Consider the following 17,578-nt stretch of genomic DNA (forward strand, 5'->3'; position numbering starts at 1 on the left):
TACATTGTAAATTACTCATCATGGCTGTTTCATAAAAATACCCCTTCATTAGGAGAATAAAATGAATTAAATGACTGAGCCAAGCCTTTATGCTTCACCAGAAACACTGATGTAGACAGGGAAGGATGTCCTTCTGGGAGACTCCCACCAAGGGCAGGCCATGCAGGAAACCTGGCGTTCAATACCTATGCTTGCCTTGCCTTGACTACAGGGCTCTTGGCAATTTTCTTTTAAAATTGTACTTTAAGTTCTGGAATACATGTGCAGATCTTGCAGGATTGTTGCATAGGTACACACATGCCATGGTGGTTTGCTGTCTCCATTCCCCCGTCACCTACATCAGGCATTTCTCCCAATGTTATCCCTCTGCAACCTCCCTACTCCTCACTGTCCCTCCCCTAGCATCCATATGTTCTCATTGTTCGACACCCACCTATGAGTGAGAACATGTGAGTTTTGTTTTTTTATTCTTGTGTCAGTTTGCTGAGAATGATGGTTTCCAGATCCATTCATGTCCCAAAGGATATGAACTCATTCTTTTTTATGACTGCATAGTATTCCATGGTGTGTACGTGCCACATTTTATTTGTCCAGTGTATCATTGATAGGTATTTGGGTTGGTTCCAGGTCTTTGCTATTGTAAACAGTGCTGCCATGAACACACGTGTGCATGTGTCTTTATAATAGAATGATGTGTAATCCTTTGGGTATATACCCAGTAATGGGATTGCTGGGTCAAATGAAATTTCTATTTCTAGATCCTTGAAGAATCGCCACACTGTCTTCCACAATGGTTGAACTAATTTACACTCCCACCAACAGTGTGAAAATGTTCCTATTTCTCCACATCCTCTTCAGCATCTGTCTCCAGATTTTTAACGATCGCCATTCTAACTGGCATGAGGTGGTATCTCAATGTGGTTTTGATTTGCATTTCTCTAATGACCAGTGATGATGAGCATTTTTTCATATGTTTATTGGCCTCATAAATGTCTTCTTTTGAAAGGTGTCTGTTCATATCCTTCTCCCACTTTTGAATGTATTTGTTTGTTTTCTTCTTGTAAATCTGCTTTAGTTCTTTGTAGATTCTGGATATTAGCCTTTTGTCAGATGGGTAGATTGCAAATTTTTTTTCTTATTCTGTTGGTTGCCGGTTCACTCTAATGATTGTTTCTTTTGCTGTGTAGAAACTCTTATGTTTAATTAGATCCCATTTGTCTATTTTGGCTTTTGTTGCCATTGCTTTTGGTATTTTAGTCAGGAAGTCCTTGCCTATGCCTATATCCTGAATGGTATTGCCTAGGTTTTCTTTTGAGAATCCTCCCCAGAGTTCACTGCTATCTCTGGCTTTCACCCTCATCAGAATAGAATGTTCTGCTTTCCTTTTTCCTAAACTGCCCGAAGAAATAACAGAAACTGTTCAAAGAGCAGTGAGTCTCTCCTCTCAATCTCTCTGCTGCTCCTGCCTTGGTAACATAGATACCTCCTCCTCCCTCGAAAGGCACCTTCATTGATTTCCATAACCCTGCACACTCTGGGCTTTCTTGTAATATCTCTAATTACCTGTTCTCTGTTGTCTTGTTAGCTTTCTTCCCTTTTTGTCCCAAATGAAGGAAACACGTACATCCTCAGCCCTCTGTCTTTCTCCTTCTACGTCCCTGTTCATGTAGAACTAGCTCCTCTATGCTGATGACTCCCGCATCTCCCTCTCAGCTCGATTTCCAGGTTTTCTGTTGTGAATGGGACAGTTTCACTTGGTATCAGGTCATTACATCATGTTTAATTGGACTAAAATGTATTGTTTTCCAACCTGGTTCATCTCACTGCCCACTTGTTATACCTGACATGTTGTCCTCCAAATAGACCCTTTAAATTCAGTCCTTACCTTTCCGCTCTTCGAGTTTCTTCTTTCCCCTAGGTTTTTGCTTTTTTTTTTTAGAAGAAAGAGAAAGAAAAAGAGGGAAAAAGAGGAAAAAAAGAGGGAAAACGAGAAAAAGAGGGAAAAAGAAATATTACTTCATTCCTAAAATGGGTATCAATAATGGCCAATCAATATTTTGTGTGTTTAAAGTGGATAATGTATATTTTGTGTGTTTAAAAGGGAGAGTTCTATTGAGTTTATTTGTTCTGGATCTGAGTTCAAGTCCTGGATATCGTTATCAATTTTCTGTCTTGTTGAATCTAAATCTCATTACGGGTCTTATGTATCTGGGTGTTAAGATCTCTTATTATTACATTAATCCTTTTACCCTTGTATCCTTGTAGCTTTGGAATCTATTTTATTAATTGTGAGAATTGCAACTCCTGCTTTTTATTTATTTATTTTTGCTCTCCATTTAATTGGTAAATTTTTTTCCAACCCTTTATTTTGAGTCTTTGTATATCTTTAGATATACCGTTAGATTTTGTCTGTATCTTTTGATTGGGGGATTTAGTCGATTTAAATTTAGGGTTACTGCCATTTGATATTAACTGGCTATTTTATCCTTTCATTGATGTAAATTCTTCTTTATGTTAATGCTCTTTACTTTTTGGTATATTTTTAGAAAGGCTCATACTGGTTGTTCCTTTCTGTGTATAATGCTTCTTTTAGAAGTTCTTGTAAAGCAGGCCTGGTGGTAATAAAATCTCTGAGTACTTGCTTGTTCCTAAAAGATTTTATTTTTCCTTCAATTGTAAAGCTTAAATTGGCAGGATATGAAATTCTGGGCTGAAAGTTCTGTTGATTAAGTATATTGAATATTGGCCCCCACTCTCTTCTAGCTTGTAGGGTTTCCGCTGAGAGATCTGCTGTAAGCCTAATAGGCTTCCTTTATGGGTAACCTGATCTTTCCCTCTGGCTGCCCTTAATATTTTCTCCTTCGTTTCGATCCTGGTGAATCTAACGATTATGTGCCTTGGGGTTGGTCTTCTTGAGGAATATCTTTGTGGTGTTCTCTGTATTACCTGGGGTTGAATAGTGTCCTGCTTTGCTAAGTTAGGAAAATTTTCCTGGATAATATCCTGAAGAATGTTTTCCAGCTTGAATTCATTCTCTCCATCACATTCAGGTACACCAATCAAACGTATATTAGGTCTTTTCACATAGTCCCATATTTCTTGGAGACTTTGCTCATTCCTTTTTATCCTTTTTTCTCTATTCTTGTCGTTTTATTTCATTAAGTTGATCTTCGACCTGTTATCCTTTCTTCTGCTTGATCCATTCGGCTATTTAAGCTTGTACATATTTCACTAAGTTCTCCTGTTGTATTTTTCAACTCCATAAGTTCATTTGTATTCCTCTCTATATTGTCTATTCTTTTCATCATTTCACTGAACCTTTTTTCCAAGTTCTTAGTTTCTTTACATTGGGTTAGAACAAGTTCCTTTAACTCCCAGAAGTTTCTCATCATCCACCTTTTAAAGCCTACTTCAGATAATGGAACACAGTCCTTTTCCATCAGGGCTTGTTCTGCTGCTGATGAGTCCTTTTCCATCAGGGCTTGTTCGGTTGCTGATGAGTCCTTTTCCATCAGGGCTTGTTCCGTTGCTGACGGGTTCTGATTTTGAGTATACTCGGCCTTCTTAGGCTGTATTTTTCCCTTCATTGTAGATGAACCGCCTTTCTGATTAGGTTTCTGAGTTGACGTCTGATTTATTGGTTCCCAGTGCTGGGATCTGAGCAACCCACTGTGGCAGCCTAAATAGCAGCGATAAAACTGATGGTGCTCTTCTGCCCGGGAATCTCTGGTCTGTCTTCCCTCTTGAGTCCGCAACAAGCGGCTCTGACTTCCCGGAGCTCCAAACTCCGGTCAGTAGGGGAAGCAGTCCCGTTGGCTCTGCATGAAGAGCTGCTGCGCCGAGACGCTGGCAAAACTGCTATGGCGGCCACAAGAGTCGTGCTGGCGACCCGTGGGGCTCCTCCACTGAGAATCGGCTGATCCGTGAGTGACGAAAATTCATCTAAAAGTGTCGCGTCATCTCGTTCTCTGAGCTTTCACTGGGAGCTACAATCCCGAGCTGTTAGTGATCGGCCATCTTGGATCGGTCTCTCAGTCTTTGCTCTTATCCATAATGTTCTCCCACAGCCTCTTTATAATTTCATTTTCTGTAATTCCAAGAAAGGCCAATGTTCATTAAGTATCTCCCCTCAAAACATTAATCTTAACCCACTCCCCACTTGCCTCAACTCTGAATTTTTAAAGCTTTCAATTTTATAGGCACAACCTCAATTATCCATTTAATTTAATCCTGTCTGATTGACACAACTGCAACCAATCACCTACTGTGTGTGCCGGGTACTGCGGGGGGGGGGGGGGGGGGGGGTTGCTGAGAAACACAAATAAATGAATCCCAGTCTCAGCCGACAGCCTGTTTTATAGTCTAGAGTGGATGAGACAAAGATACAGTCATCATGGACGAATACCAGTATGGCTCAAGAAAGGTGTAGATAAAGAGTTATGAATTTCAGCAATGTGAGAGAATGAAAAGAAGAGGCTCCAAAGAAGGGGGCAGCACTCAGTCAAAGCCTTGAAAACCCAAGTGTTGCGCTGACATAAATTGTGTCTGCCTGTCTTATTGACTGCAGGCCCTTCGGCAGAGACAATAGCATCGCCTAATTAAATCTTACGTAACCTGTGGAATACTGGAAGTGGAATAAATAAGGAAGGGTAACACTAATGAAAATTCAAGAGAAGGTTATTAAACTTTATATACTTCCCACAGTTTCAACTTCAGTCAATGATTACTGTATGATATTAGCATAATTCTGAAAGTTTGCTGGGAAATGTCTGGAAAGATGATGGTGTGTAGGCCACAGGCGAGAGAAAGTTTTCCTGAGCGTGAACTTTGCCTGGAGGAGTGATGAGGTGTGTTTAGAAATTGACAACCCAATTCCCAGGCTAGAACAGAGGTAAGGGTGGTAATAGAAGATGAAACTGCAAGGTAGTTAGGTAGGACCATATCTGGCAGTGCCCTGAATGATTACACACGAGGTTTTCTTATAAGGGAGGCTGCCATATGACATAGCTGGAAGCTGTGTACAGGTTGGGTGGTGAAGAGTCCTAGGAGCTCGGTGAGATAGAAGGAAGATCAATAAGAATTGAGGTAAGTGGAGGTGAGTGAGGTAGAAGAGGCATAGATTATAGAGGCGTGGCCTAGAACATGGAAGCTGAGTAGAGGTAGACGAACAAGGGAGAGAGAAGAAAGGAAACTAACACTGATCACACGCTGTATTAGTCTGGGTTGTCCAAAGAGACAGAAACAATAGGCTGTATAAAGATACATAGAAAGATTTACAGGCTGGGCGCGGTGGCTCACGCCTGTAATCACAGCACTTTGGGAGGCCGAGGCAGGTGGATTGAGGTCAAGAGATTGAGACCATCCTGGTCAACAAGGTGAAGCCCCGTCTCTACTAAAAATACAAAAATTAGCTGGGCGTGGTGGTGCGCGCCTGTAGTCCCAGCTACTTGGGAGGCTGAGGCAGGAGAATTGCTTGAACCCAGGAGGCGGAGGTTGCAATGAGCCAAGATCGTGCCATTGCACTCCAGTCGGGATAACAAGAGTGAAAATCCGTCTCAAAAAAATAAAATTAAAAAAATAATTAAAAAAAAGATTTATTATGAGAAAACAGCTCAGATGTTGTGGAGGCCAAAAAGTCCAATAATCTGCTGTCTTCAAGGTGGAGGCCCAGCAAAGCCAGTGGTGTAGTTCCAATCCAAACCAAAAGGACGGAGAATCAGGAAGGCTGCTGGTGTAAGTCCTGGTTTGAAATGAAGGCTCAAGAACTGGGAGCATCGATGTTAGAGGGCAGGAGAGATGGATGTCCCAGCTCAACTCCATTCTCACTGGGATGGCAGCACTGAGTGTAGGAGAAACAATGACAACTCTGGGGAAAGTTTGAGGAACCAGCCCCTGAGTTCCATTTTGAGGTGTCTGTATTTGTTTTTGCTCAGCATAGCTTACTACTGACCTGGCTTATTCTCCAGACCCTCTCCTGCTTGTCCCTTACAGGTCAATAAGAGAGAAATAATTTGCCTTTCGCCTATCTTTTGGTTCTATTTGACTACCCATGTTGGAGGACACCTGCCCACATTGGGAAGGGTGATCTTTACTCACTCTCCTTAATCAAATGCTAGTTTCTTTTAAAGACACCTTCACAGACATACCCAGAAATAATGTTTTACCAGCTATCTGGGCAACCCTTGGTGCAGTGAAGTTGATACATTAAATTAACAGTCACAGATACCTACTATGGGTCTGGAGATTTTCAGCCTGAGAAAATGAAACAACGATGAGTCTCCTTTGGAAAGACCTGGAAAACAATGACTAGATTTGAGAGAGAGATGTCAGACAGCCAGGTAAACAAAAATGATAATTAGAGCTATAGAAATTGTTAAGACTGTCCAGTGGAGGCTAGCTGGGTACAGCAAAATTTGAGGACCACTGGTAGAAACCACAGAGTTGACTGCGGGCTCTCCAAAGTCCTTGATGTGAGGTTCAGCCTTGGTTTTGCCAGATCTTGAGGACTGAGATGACATCTGTGGGAGCTAAATGATGAGAACACATGGACACATAGAGGGGTACAACACACACTGGGGCCTTTCAGAGGGTGGCAGAAGGGAGAGGATCAGGGAAAATGACTAATGTGTACTAGGCTTAATACCTGGGTGATGGAATAATCTGTACAACAAACTCCCATGACACAAGTTTATCTATGTAAGAAACCTGCGCCTGTACCCCTCAACTTAAAAGTTAAACACATAGCATAGATGAGCTTTGCATTTTTCTGACTTGGCTGGGTCCCTGAAGACTCCAAGACCCCATTCCCTCTGGGAGTCCAGGACAGACAATGGTGGCTCCAGAGAGGGTTTGTAGAACTAGCTCCTGCGTTCCATTTTGAGGTGTTTGTATGTTTTTGCTCAGTCTAGCTTACTGCTGACCAGGCTCCCTCTCCAGCCCCTTTGCTGCGTGTCCCTTATCAGAAGCCCTATTGAACAGAGCCAAACCTGTTGGCTTAGGTCCTGAATTACCCTTTCAATTTCTTCTCTCAAAGTCCTGAGGCTGGGGGATTGATAAATTGGCAACAGTTGCCTTTATGGAACAGTTTGTGGAAGGCCTATCTTCTGCCCTTCTAGGAAACTCTAACAGGCTGGCCCAGAACCATGGGCTGGGGTTGATACTGGACAGTGTTTCTGCTTCTCTCATTTCCCTCTGGGATCCCTCTTTGGCAAAAAGTCCATCTTCTTGATCTGTGTGCATGCAACGATACTGCTCCTGGCCTCTCCTTGCCATTCATACACATTAAAATATAATTAATTTTCAAGTAGCCTAGTGTTACTTCATATTTCTAAAAGAATACATTTTATATTTCTCATGGTGAGAATTTCAAGCACCCGAGCCTGGACATTGGAGAAGATGACTTCGGGAAGAAGAAGGGAGGCCTCCCAATGCCTTTATAGTCCCACAACAAGGTGGCATCAGCAGAAGACCTGTCCTATGTCCACTCCATGGTTAAGCATCACTGGTGAGTTTGCATGTGATCTCTTCCATGGAAATAGCTTTGGCTTCCATAATAAATAGCATCCTTACTCCTCAACTGCAATTTGCTCACATCTTAAGACCAGAAGCCTCAACCACAGCATCCACCACAATTACATGGGCATGTATAAAACCTTTCGGTTTGTTAGGATTTGATTTGCTCATCATGTTTATTGAAGGGTCATTGAACAGAGACAATTGCATCACCCATGTAAAGGTAAGAATTCACAGTACACAGCAAGTGGAATAAAGAAAAACGATTGCCTTCCAGACTTCCTGAGAAGCGAATTGAAACTTGGCTCTTTTCTCAATAGACCCACACTCTTCCAACTGTTATTATATGATGGCCAAGTGGCTGTGCAGAAAATAGTTACTTCTATTTAAGATGTGGGAATAGTTGTGTTTTCTAAACTCTGACCTCCATTTTTAAAGACACAAGGGTACTTATCTCTGGATTATTCCATTGTAACTGAGGTAGAAGCTACAGCAATGGGTATAGGGATTCCTGTGAATATATTTACTAGTCTATGAGACACTATTCCTTTCCATTTTTTTTTTAAAGTGCCATTGTCAGATTTTTCCCTTTTGAAGCTTGGGGAATAGAAGAAGGAGAGAAGAACAGAAGGAAATTAGAGAAAAGTTAATGAATTCAGCTGTTTGCTTTATGTTACCTCATCCAATTGGACTTTAATCAGTTTGGTACTGATTTTAAACCAATATGCCCATGCCAAATCTCACTGATGGTGGAATCATTTTAAAGGTAGAGATTCAGACCAGGCATGGTGGCTCACGCCTATAATTCCAACACTTTGGGAGGCTGAGGCAGGTGGGTTACCTGAGGTCAGGAGTTTGAGACCAGCCTGGGCAACATGGTGAAACCCATCTCTACTAAAAATACAAAAATGAGCAGAGCGTGGTGGCAGGTGCCTGTAATCCCAGCTACTAGGGAGGCTGAGGCAGGAGAATCACTTGAACCTGGGAGGTGAAGGTTGCAATGAGCTGAGATTGCACCACTGCACTCTAGCCTAGGCAATAGAGTGAGACTTTGCCTCAAAGAATAAATAAATAAATAAATAAAAATAAAAAATGGTAGAGATTCAAGCAGGAGGCGCTGTAAGTTGAGGACTGTGATCGTAGGGGAGGATGTCAGTACCTCCAATGCATTCACTCTGGAAGACCACACGTTTGCTCCGAAGCTGCTGTCCTTATAAAAGTATATTTGAAGCTCCTCCTTGGAAATGACTTCCAGAGTCACCCAAGAAAATGCACATTATTATTTTGCAGTCACAATGTGTTTCTGACTCATTAAAGATGGTCCGCAGCTTGGTTCCTTACCCTATTCACTAGGTGTGGTTTCAAATGACATCTGGCTGGTTCCAAAAATAAACACACCCTTAGAAGATGAAGGTTGGCCTTCAATGAGGATAACCAAAATAATGTGTCCCAGGCTGTGAGGGCAAGTTTGAAGGAAGGGTGATCTGAGCAATGGCAGATCACCCACAGGAAAAGAATACCTGTATGGCAAGACTTAATATGTAGCTTCCAAAAGAAACAACTTGGAGGAGTCTCTTTCAGGATTTAAGCACGAGTAGACTAAACACAAAATCCTTGTCATTCATGGCTCCATCTGGAATGGTTGAGGGCAGAGCAACTGCTCGCCAAAATGTGCCAATTGTCATAAAATGCCATTTCAAGCACATGACAAAGTGGTGGTTTTGCAGGGTCATATTCTTTGGAGAGGCAGGTTCAGGTATTTCCACATCAGATCAACTGAGAGTTTCCTTTTTTTTCCTTCAAGCTTCTAGTGGGTATAATGCATTTTCACTTAATAAAATGCATTTCCTTCTATCAGAATAGAAGTGACTTAGTTTCTTTAATAAGTAAAGAACAGGCTTGTTGTTTCTCGGCCCATTCTAATATGGGATATTGTCAGCACTGATTGAGCTCAGTGGAGCTCAATCTGTATTTCTGCATTATTGCATCTCAGTAGTGAGAAGACTGGAAGAGAGACACATGTAACATGATGGAGAGACTGTGGACACTGGAATTAGATCTGCTTTTGAATCCTGGCTCTACCACGTAGGAGCTCTGTGACCTTGGGAGACCTCTCAGAGGCTCACTGTTCTATCTACAAAGCCTTGCAGCATTTTGAGAGGACTGAAGGAGCTGGTGCATAGGAGATGCCTGGCACAGTGCCTGGTGCACAGTGGAGGCTCAGCAAGCAGGAGCCATCACCAATGACAGAGTCACACTGTGCACAGGCACAGAGCACAGTGCTTCATGCCGAGTAGGTGCTCCAAACATTTTAGTGTTCTTATTGTTCTGGTGAACACCGAACAGTAGTAGAAACAGAGGTGGGTAGCTTCCTGCAGGCCCATAGGAAGAGGGAGGAGTTGCCTTGATCTGTCTGGATGGAACTGCAAAGGGTCCCTGAACCAATGGCCTTGTACGTCCTTTCTGAGCTCGGCTTCCAGGATTCCCTATCACATAGTCTAGTTTCTAGATAGGATTCCTTACATGGATTTTCTCAGAGAGACCTAATTGAATATGAACTGGATGAGATAGAAGCCTTTCCTCACTTAGGAGAAAGAGATACAGATGTGCCCTCTACTCTGGGGACAGGGCCCAGCTGTCACTCCAGCTTAATGTCCCGTGGATAAGCACTGCTGCAGGCAAGATCAGTCACTTTGAAGCCAAACCGTGAAGCTCTTACTTAATCAATCAGCGTTGTTTTGTGAGGAGTCCTGACTTAGCAAGAAGCCAAGGTAAAACATTTTATGAGGTATAGGACTCAGGTGAAGTGGCCAAATAACAGATGGAAAAATCAGCAAAGGAGGGGAATGCTTGACATGGTTGCCACACCCACTGCTGACAGAATATAAAGCCCTGAGAGGACCAGGGCTTATCCCAGAGAAAAGAAATCAGGTTTTGAAACTGACTTCCAGAGCTCCACTCCTTCCCTGCACCATGCCCTACAACTGCTGCCTGCCCAGCCTGAGCTGCCACACCAGCTGCTCCTCCCGGCCCTGCGTGGCCCCCAGCTGCCATGGCTGCACCCTGCCCGGGGCCTGCAACATCCCCGCCAACGTGAGCAACTGCAACTGGTTCTGCGAGGGCTCCTTCAATGGCAGCGAGAAGGAGACCATGCAGTTCCTGAACGACCGCCTGGCCAGCTACCTGGAGAAGGTGCGTCAGCTGGAGCGGGAGAACGCGGAGCTGGAGCACCTCATCCGGGAGCGGTCCCAGCAGCAGGAGCCCTTGCTGTGCGCCAGCTACCAGTCCTACTTCAAGACCATCGAGGAGCTCCAGCAGAAGGTGAGGGGGTGGGCGACACAGTGCCAGTTTAATGAACTATTTATCTGTATTTAACATACTAACCGGTGGGGAATGGACCTAAGTCTTTTCACAGCAACGTTGAGAAGGATAAAGATGTAGATTCGTTGGCTTAGGTATGAGATCAAGCAGTCTTAGAAAATCTGTTGTAAAGCCGCAAGGGAAGGAGACAGGCTGGTGTTAGACTAAAGCGTTTCACCAAAATCAATCATAGCAATCTTACATGGCTTCTTACCCCAAACCAGAATATCTGATTTTTTAGTTTGATTATGATATCCTGGTTTTGTTTTCAGAGCATTATAGCATTTTTACAAAGTATGCACCTGAATTATTTTCTATGCTAAGAATTTTCTAATTAAATCTTCAAATATTTAAAGCCTTTCAAAGCTGTAGCAATAGATAGTGTTTATAACAACATGAGACAGCCATTGACTCCAGAAGTATCTACAGTCACATGGACCATCCTCTAGAGCATCCATGTATACAGATGACAATTCCGGGCCATACATTCTGGAGGAGAAGTGGGAGAGAATAAAGAGTCCACAGAGAATTGGGATGGAATACCTGGTGTAGGTTTGGGAGGGAATCCTGGAAGAGGCAATATCTATCTGAGCAGGGTTTGAAGGATGAGTGGGAGTTTATAGCCAATCGTACAAGCCCTTGATTCTTGGAGGAAATTGACTAACCACTGTTCTGTAGATCTGGAAAAGCAGATGCCAGAAAGGGATTGTGCTATTTGAATATCATTCATTTATTTACCCAGAGTTGGAGAGTATCAGGCACAGTGCTGGGGTCGGGGATAAAATAATGAGTAAGACGGTCTCTTTCCTTCAGGAGCTCACAGTCTAACAGGGAGTCAGATGTGGAAACAAAATGATCACACAAAGGTCATAAGAAGTGTTATTGAATAAGTATGTGAGTTAAGCACATACCGAGGTCTTGCTAGTGGGTGAGGGTGTTCTGGGTAGAGCAAGAAGCTTTTTGCAAAGGCACGAACATGGGCAATATGAGGGGAGAGTGAGGGAAGTCAACACGTGGAACAAAGGTGGTATGAGTGTTGGATAATCTTGTTCTGGCTTGCCTGGGATTCTTCCCATTTTAGCATCCTAGGAACCCCTCTGTCCTAAGGAAACTCAGATGGTTGGTCACGCAACATGAGGGTTGGATACCCAGTAGTAACCTCAAATATTTCAGGGAGCCAGAAACAGATAATTCATGATGGGCCGGGTGTGGTGGCTCACACCTGTAATCCAAGCACTTTGGAGGCCAACGCGGGCAGATCACCTGAGGTCGGAAGTTCAAGACCAGCCTGACCAACATGGTGAAACCCCGTCTTAAAAAAAAAGAAAAAGAAAAAAGAATTCATGATGAATTAACATTGGCTGTCCTGGTTTTGAAATGGTCCGTTTTATGATCAAATCCTCCTTTTATCCCAGAGCTGAAAATCTCAAAGTTCTCTAAGCTATTTGGGAGGAGTGTGGCTGAAAGAAAATAGCATTTCACTTTAGGGCACAAGGCATTTCTTAGTATAACCCATTTCATGATCGATCCTATCCCCAGATCCTGTGCGGCAAGTCTGAGAATGCCAGGCTGGTGGTGCAGATTGACAATGCCAAGCTGGCTACAGATGACTTCAGAACCAAGTAAGATTTTCCTAACCCTCAGAGCAGTCTAGTAATGGGACAGGCTGAATTACAAAGTGGTGAGCTCCATATCCTGGGAGTGTGCAAGCAGAAGCTTCTAGATGATAATGGGAGGATTCCTGTATTAGGTTAGCGTTAAGTTAAATGTCAAAGTCTCCTCAATAGGTGCTCAGATTCTGTGTTTTAAGTTTTTTTTTTTTTTTTGAAATGGAGTCTCCCTCTGTCAGCCAGGCTGGAGTGCAGTGATGCAATCTCGGCTCATTGCAACCTCTGCCCTATGGGTTCAAGCGATTCTTCTGTCTCAGCCTCCCCAGTAGCTGGGATTACAGGCAGGTGCCACCACGCCCTGCTAATTTTTGTATTTTTAGTAGAGATGGAGTTTCACCATGTTGGCCAGGCTGGTCCTGAACTCCTGACCTCAGGTGACCCACCTGCCTTAGCCTTCCAAAATGCTGGGATTACAGGTGTGAGCCCTGTGTTTACCCTGTGATTATTACACTCAGCCCTGTGTTTTCAGTTTGATTGTAAGACGCCATCCATTCTTACTCCTTTTCAACTCCAGGAGATTTTCACATTGTTCTCTTTGTATACATTAGTCACTGTCAACCCACCAAAAAGAAGTTCTTAAACTACAAAAATGGGAGGCAAAACCCATTGATTTTCAGAGAATCAATCAATACTTTTAGGTCTATTATTACAATCATGAGAATTCTTGGCATTTTCCTGGAACCTTACAGCTTACAATATAATTTTACCTACACCAGCTTCAGTCCAACCCTATGAGATGTTAGTTTTGTCTTCATTTTACAGATGAGGAAATCAAGGCTCAGAGAGATTAGGGTATCTGTCTACAGCCATTCAATGGCAAGACTGGCTCTAACTGACTCTGAATTAGGTGTTTCTTCAACAGCACTAGATTGCCTCTTGGCATGGCTGGAAAGGATGGCAGGACAGCCTGGAGCAGGCTTACAAAGGGCACCGATTTCCTTGAGATGGCAAAAACAGCGGGGCTTAGCTGATAGCAACTTGTAAATGAAATTCTTAGAACAAACGTAGTTCATGTTAGACTAACCTATACACAGGCATCCCACCAATACCTCTTCTGTGCATCTTAGTGACAAAATAGGCCTTCTCACTCAGCACAGGGGAATTTTCTCCCTTAAATTTTTTAAAATTCAAAATATTTCGAAGTAGAATGAAATTGACTAAGTCAGCCAAGTAAAGGCCAGGAAACAAAGTCTTTTTTTTTTTTGACCTCTTTTGATCTCTGGCTGTGTGTACAGGTACCAGACTGAACTGTCCCTGCGGCAGCTGGTGGAGTCAGACATCAACAGCCTGCGCAGGATCCTGGATGAGCTGACCCTGTGCAGGTCTGACCTGGAGGCCCAGGTGGAGTCCCTGAAGGAGGAGCTGCTTTCCCTCAAGCAGAACCATGAGCAGGTGAGAGTCCCAGCCCCCACTATCCCAACACTGAGAGCTCCGTGACCCGCCTGAGTAGGATAAGGTAGGTCTTGATTTGCTAAGCACCCTAGATCTAATGACATTTTGCTGGTTGCTCAAAAATACTTTGGGGTTTGTTGGGGAATGAATGGTGCTTATCTCTTTTACATAAAGGAGTGTAGTAAGCTGACCTATTTCCCCTTGAGGCCAAATATATGTGGCTGAAAGATCACACAAATGTCTTAAACTACTGTCTACTGTTTGATGTGATCCATTAGCTTCTGAAGTTGTGCCATGTTAATGACCGAGACTGGAAGGAGATAGAAAACATTCTTACACCCTGTTTCACCTAGATAACTAGAACTCAGTCTGGATCAATGGATGGATGGCTGAGTGGATGGATGGATGAACTGATGGATGGGGAAAAAGGGAGAAATGAAATAACTCAAATAATGGCTGATTCAGATCTCATGGTTGGATGCAATACTAGGAAATCAGATGCATGTCTCAAATATTAGATGTTTTCGTGATGAAAACACGTGTCATACTCTAATAGTATCCCATAAAATAAAGAGGAATTAAACCTGGTTTCTCTATATTTAAGTAGCAACAATTATAAGCCAATTACCATGTCAGGCTTCTCACTGAGCAAAGGGGAAATAAGAAAGAAATGACAGAATCTTGGACTGCGTAGAAATACTAGCAGTCATTTAATGAAGCAGACTTATATATAGATGAGAGAAAAAATTCAGAGAAGAGGCCATAAATTCCAGAGGTGACAACTGGGCTTTAATGCGTGTTTCCTAATCTGCAATGCAATTTTCTTCCCATTATATGGAACTGCCTCAAAAATTATTTATAGACTTCTTTCCGTGAGTTTCTTTCTTACCTTTTCTTCATTAGGAAGTCAACACCCTGCGCTGCCAGCTTGGAGACCGCCTCAACGTGGAGGTGGACGCTGCCCCCGCTGTGGACCTCAACCAGGTCCTGAATCAGACCAGGAGTCAGTATGAGGCCCTGGTGGACACCAACCGCAGGGAAGTGGAGCAGTGGTTCGCCACGCAGGTGAGCATCTAAGCACGCGGCCACTCAGGATACGAGGCCCCTAGGTCCTGGAGGCAGGGTCTGATCCTTTCTCCCCGTGGGTGTTACAGACTGAGGAGCTGAACAAGCAGGTGGTGTCCAGCTCGGAGCAGCTGCAGTCCTGCCAGGCGGAGATCATCGAGCTGAGACGCACGGTCAATGCCCTGGAGATCGAGCTGCAGGCCCAGCACAACCTGGTGTGTATTGTTCAGCCCTGCTGGTGAGCGATGGGACGTTGGGAGGCAGAGTCCCGGGGCTGCCCTTGGGACCACACGCTCTCTTTAGCTCTTGGAGCAGTGACTTCCTTGGAATCCTATGAAGAAAGGCTTTGAAGGAGCAGCTCTCTGACATTCCTGATCTTCCCCACCACAGCGAGACTCTCTGGAAAACACGCTGACGGAGAGCGAGGCCCGCTACAGCTCCCAGCTGGCCCAGGTGCAGTGCCTGATCAGCAACGTGGAGTCCCAGCTGGCGGAGATCCGCGGTGACCTGGAGCGGCAGAACCAGGAGTACCAGGTGCTGCTGGATGTGCGTGCCCGGCTGGAGTGTGAGATCAACACGTACCGGAGCCTGCTGGAGAGCGAGGACTGCAAGTAAGTACCTAGTAGGCGGCATCCCTGCAAGGCATATGCACAGTTCTACTGTAGGATAAAACAGGGACTTCAAAGATCAAGTTTCAGATGCTTGTGTATCTGTAGAGGCCAGAGTTTTATATTACAGCCCTGGGAAGTACAGGATATTTGTTGCTAACATTACCTGGGCTAAAGATATTTTTTGTTTCAAAAGGTAGTTAATGGACCTGACTGCGTCCTCCAGTAGAGATTTTTTGGATGCTGATGTGCAAATCAAGCTTTCTATCTTCAGGAGTGTCTTGTCACCACAAAAAAGAAAACAAAACTGTAACAATCATCACTCTTTCTGATTTAAACAGAACTTTCAAATTCACTGTTTCATTTATTCTTGTTAGTATCATCTGAGGCAGGCAGCATGGGAATCATTATCACCGTCTTCTAGATGAGCATTTGAGTGTCAATAGGGATGACGATCAATAACTAAGAGGATAGCAGTTGCCAGCGAACATAATATTTTTATGAACACAATCTTGTGGAGTTTTCATAATTCTGTGGAATTGGTACTATCAGTCCTACCTTACAGGTGGGGAAGCTGAGGCTTAGAAGGAGGAATTGACTTCCTGTGTGTCCAGGGTCATAGAAAGAAGGCTGGGATTCCACCTTGCATTTTCTTTGCTCATTTCTGCCACTGTATCTCAGCTCTGTAGAAGGAGTGATCCAAACTAAGGCAGGGCTTCCTAGGACATCAGAGAACGGGTTCTGCTTGTTTCCGTGTCTCCCTGGGTTGAGCCTCCCTTCTTTTAATCACAGTTCTCATGCTGACAGTCTAATGCTTCTATATCCCAGGCTGCCCTCTAACCCCTGCACCACCACCAATGCATGTGAAAAGCCTATTGGATCCTGTGTCACCAATTCTTGTTGTCCTCGGTCCCGCTGTGGGCCCTGCAACACCTTTGGGTGCTAGATACCCTGGAACCAGCAGGAGTACAGCATGAAGACACAACTACCATCTACTGGCCAGTTCTGCCTCTCTGACAACCATTAGCCACTGGACCTCACGCTGAGGCGTCACCATCAATCAGGGTCTGGAAGGAGAACAAATGCCCCGCATTTGGGCCTGACTCTGAGCGGAGGCCCAGCTGATCCTCCTTACCCCAGGCCTCTCTCCTGTAGTCAGTTTGTGTTCTGATGGTCTGAGAGTTTGGAGCTGTCACAGTGTCATACGAGGTTTTTTGTTCTTTCTGCTGCTTCTACCTTTATTTTGGTTCCCCAAATTGCCTAATAAACTTTCCTCTTGCAAAGCAGAAATGATTCTCGTTTGTATTCATTCTTTTTAAAGTGTTGACTCTGTGTGTGTGTCTTATAAGGCCACTTGAAAGCAGAAGGAGGACTTTATAGGTTAATCATCTCCTAAAAGGTCTTCATCACCTTCATTAACATTCATTAAGCACAGTGAGTCCTAGCATCCACTCAGGCCAGCGTAAAACAGGTGGGTTCACTAAGACAAGAGGCCTCATCTGAATATGATAAATGTATTTCTCCTGGGACCTTACTTAGTAAAGTGCAACGGTTAACATCTCCAGGCACTTCCACTTTTTCTTTGAAGTCCCTACCAGAGGATGACAGAAGTTAACATTTATTGAACACCTACCAAATACCAGGAATTGTACTACTACTCACAGTGGAGAAGGAGCAATGGGAGGACTGAATCCAGAGTTCACTCTCCGCTTGTCAGTTACACCGGAGGTGTATGAGAGAGTGAAACTAATTTCACACAAGCACCCAGAGCTCATACATCCTCCTGGGGAGACACGATGCTATCAGTGCTCAAAGCATCTCTGAAACGCTCCTTTGTGAAATACTGAATAACTCAATGGTAAAAAGCACCATGTTGCCATCTTCCATGTTTGAGCAATACCCAACCTATTTTTAAAGTGTTTCTTTTCTCACTTGAGTTGTTTAACCATGGGAACTACATACGTATTTTAG

At 43.8% G+C, this 17,578-nt stretch overlaps 1 protein-coding gene across 1 annotated transcript; it reads left to right on the forward strand.

The window, feature by feature from the left end:
• Window positions 1-10,422: 10,422 nt before the first annotated feature.
• On the forward strand, window positions 10,423-16,893 carry LOC100402586 (keratin, type I cuticular Ha3-II). Its single transcript, XM_002748620.7, has 7 exons — window positions 10,423-10,833; window positions 12,412-12,494; window positions 13,778-13,934; window positions 14,838-14,999; window positions 15,089-15,214; window positions 15,390-15,610; window positions 16,436-16,893. The coding sequence occupies exons 1-7, from the start codon at window positions 10,486-10,488 to the stop codon at window positions 16,551-16,553; spliced, it is 1,215 nt and encodes a 404-aa protein (XP_002748666.2). The 5' UTR covers window positions 10,423-10,485; the 3' UTR covers window positions 16,554-16,893.
• The last annotated feature ends 685 nt before the right edge of the window (window positions 16,894-17,578 follow it).

Source organism: Callithrix jacchus, chromosome 5, assembly GCF_049354715.1.
Source record: "Callithrix jacchus isolate 240 chromosome 5, calJac240_pri, whole genome shotgun sequence".
Lineage (NCBI taxonomy): Eukaryota > Metazoa > Chordata > Mammalia > Primates > Cebidae > Callithrix > Callithrix jacchus.

Excerpts from the sequence above, each read along its gene's own strand:
- LOC100402586 (XM_002748620.7), top strand. The coding sequence starts at position 10,486 with ATGCCCTACAACTGCTGCCTGCCCAGCCTGAGCTGCCACACCAGCTGC. Across the intron at positions 13,935-14,837 it reads TCAAGCAGAACCATGAGCAG|GAAGTCAACACCCTGCGCTG; the intron begins GTGAGAGTCCCA and ends TTTCTTCATTAG. Across the intron at positions 15,215-15,389 it reads TGCAGGCCCAGCACAACCTG|CGAGACTCTCTGGAAAACAC; the intron begins GTGTGTATTGTT and ends TCCCCACCACAG.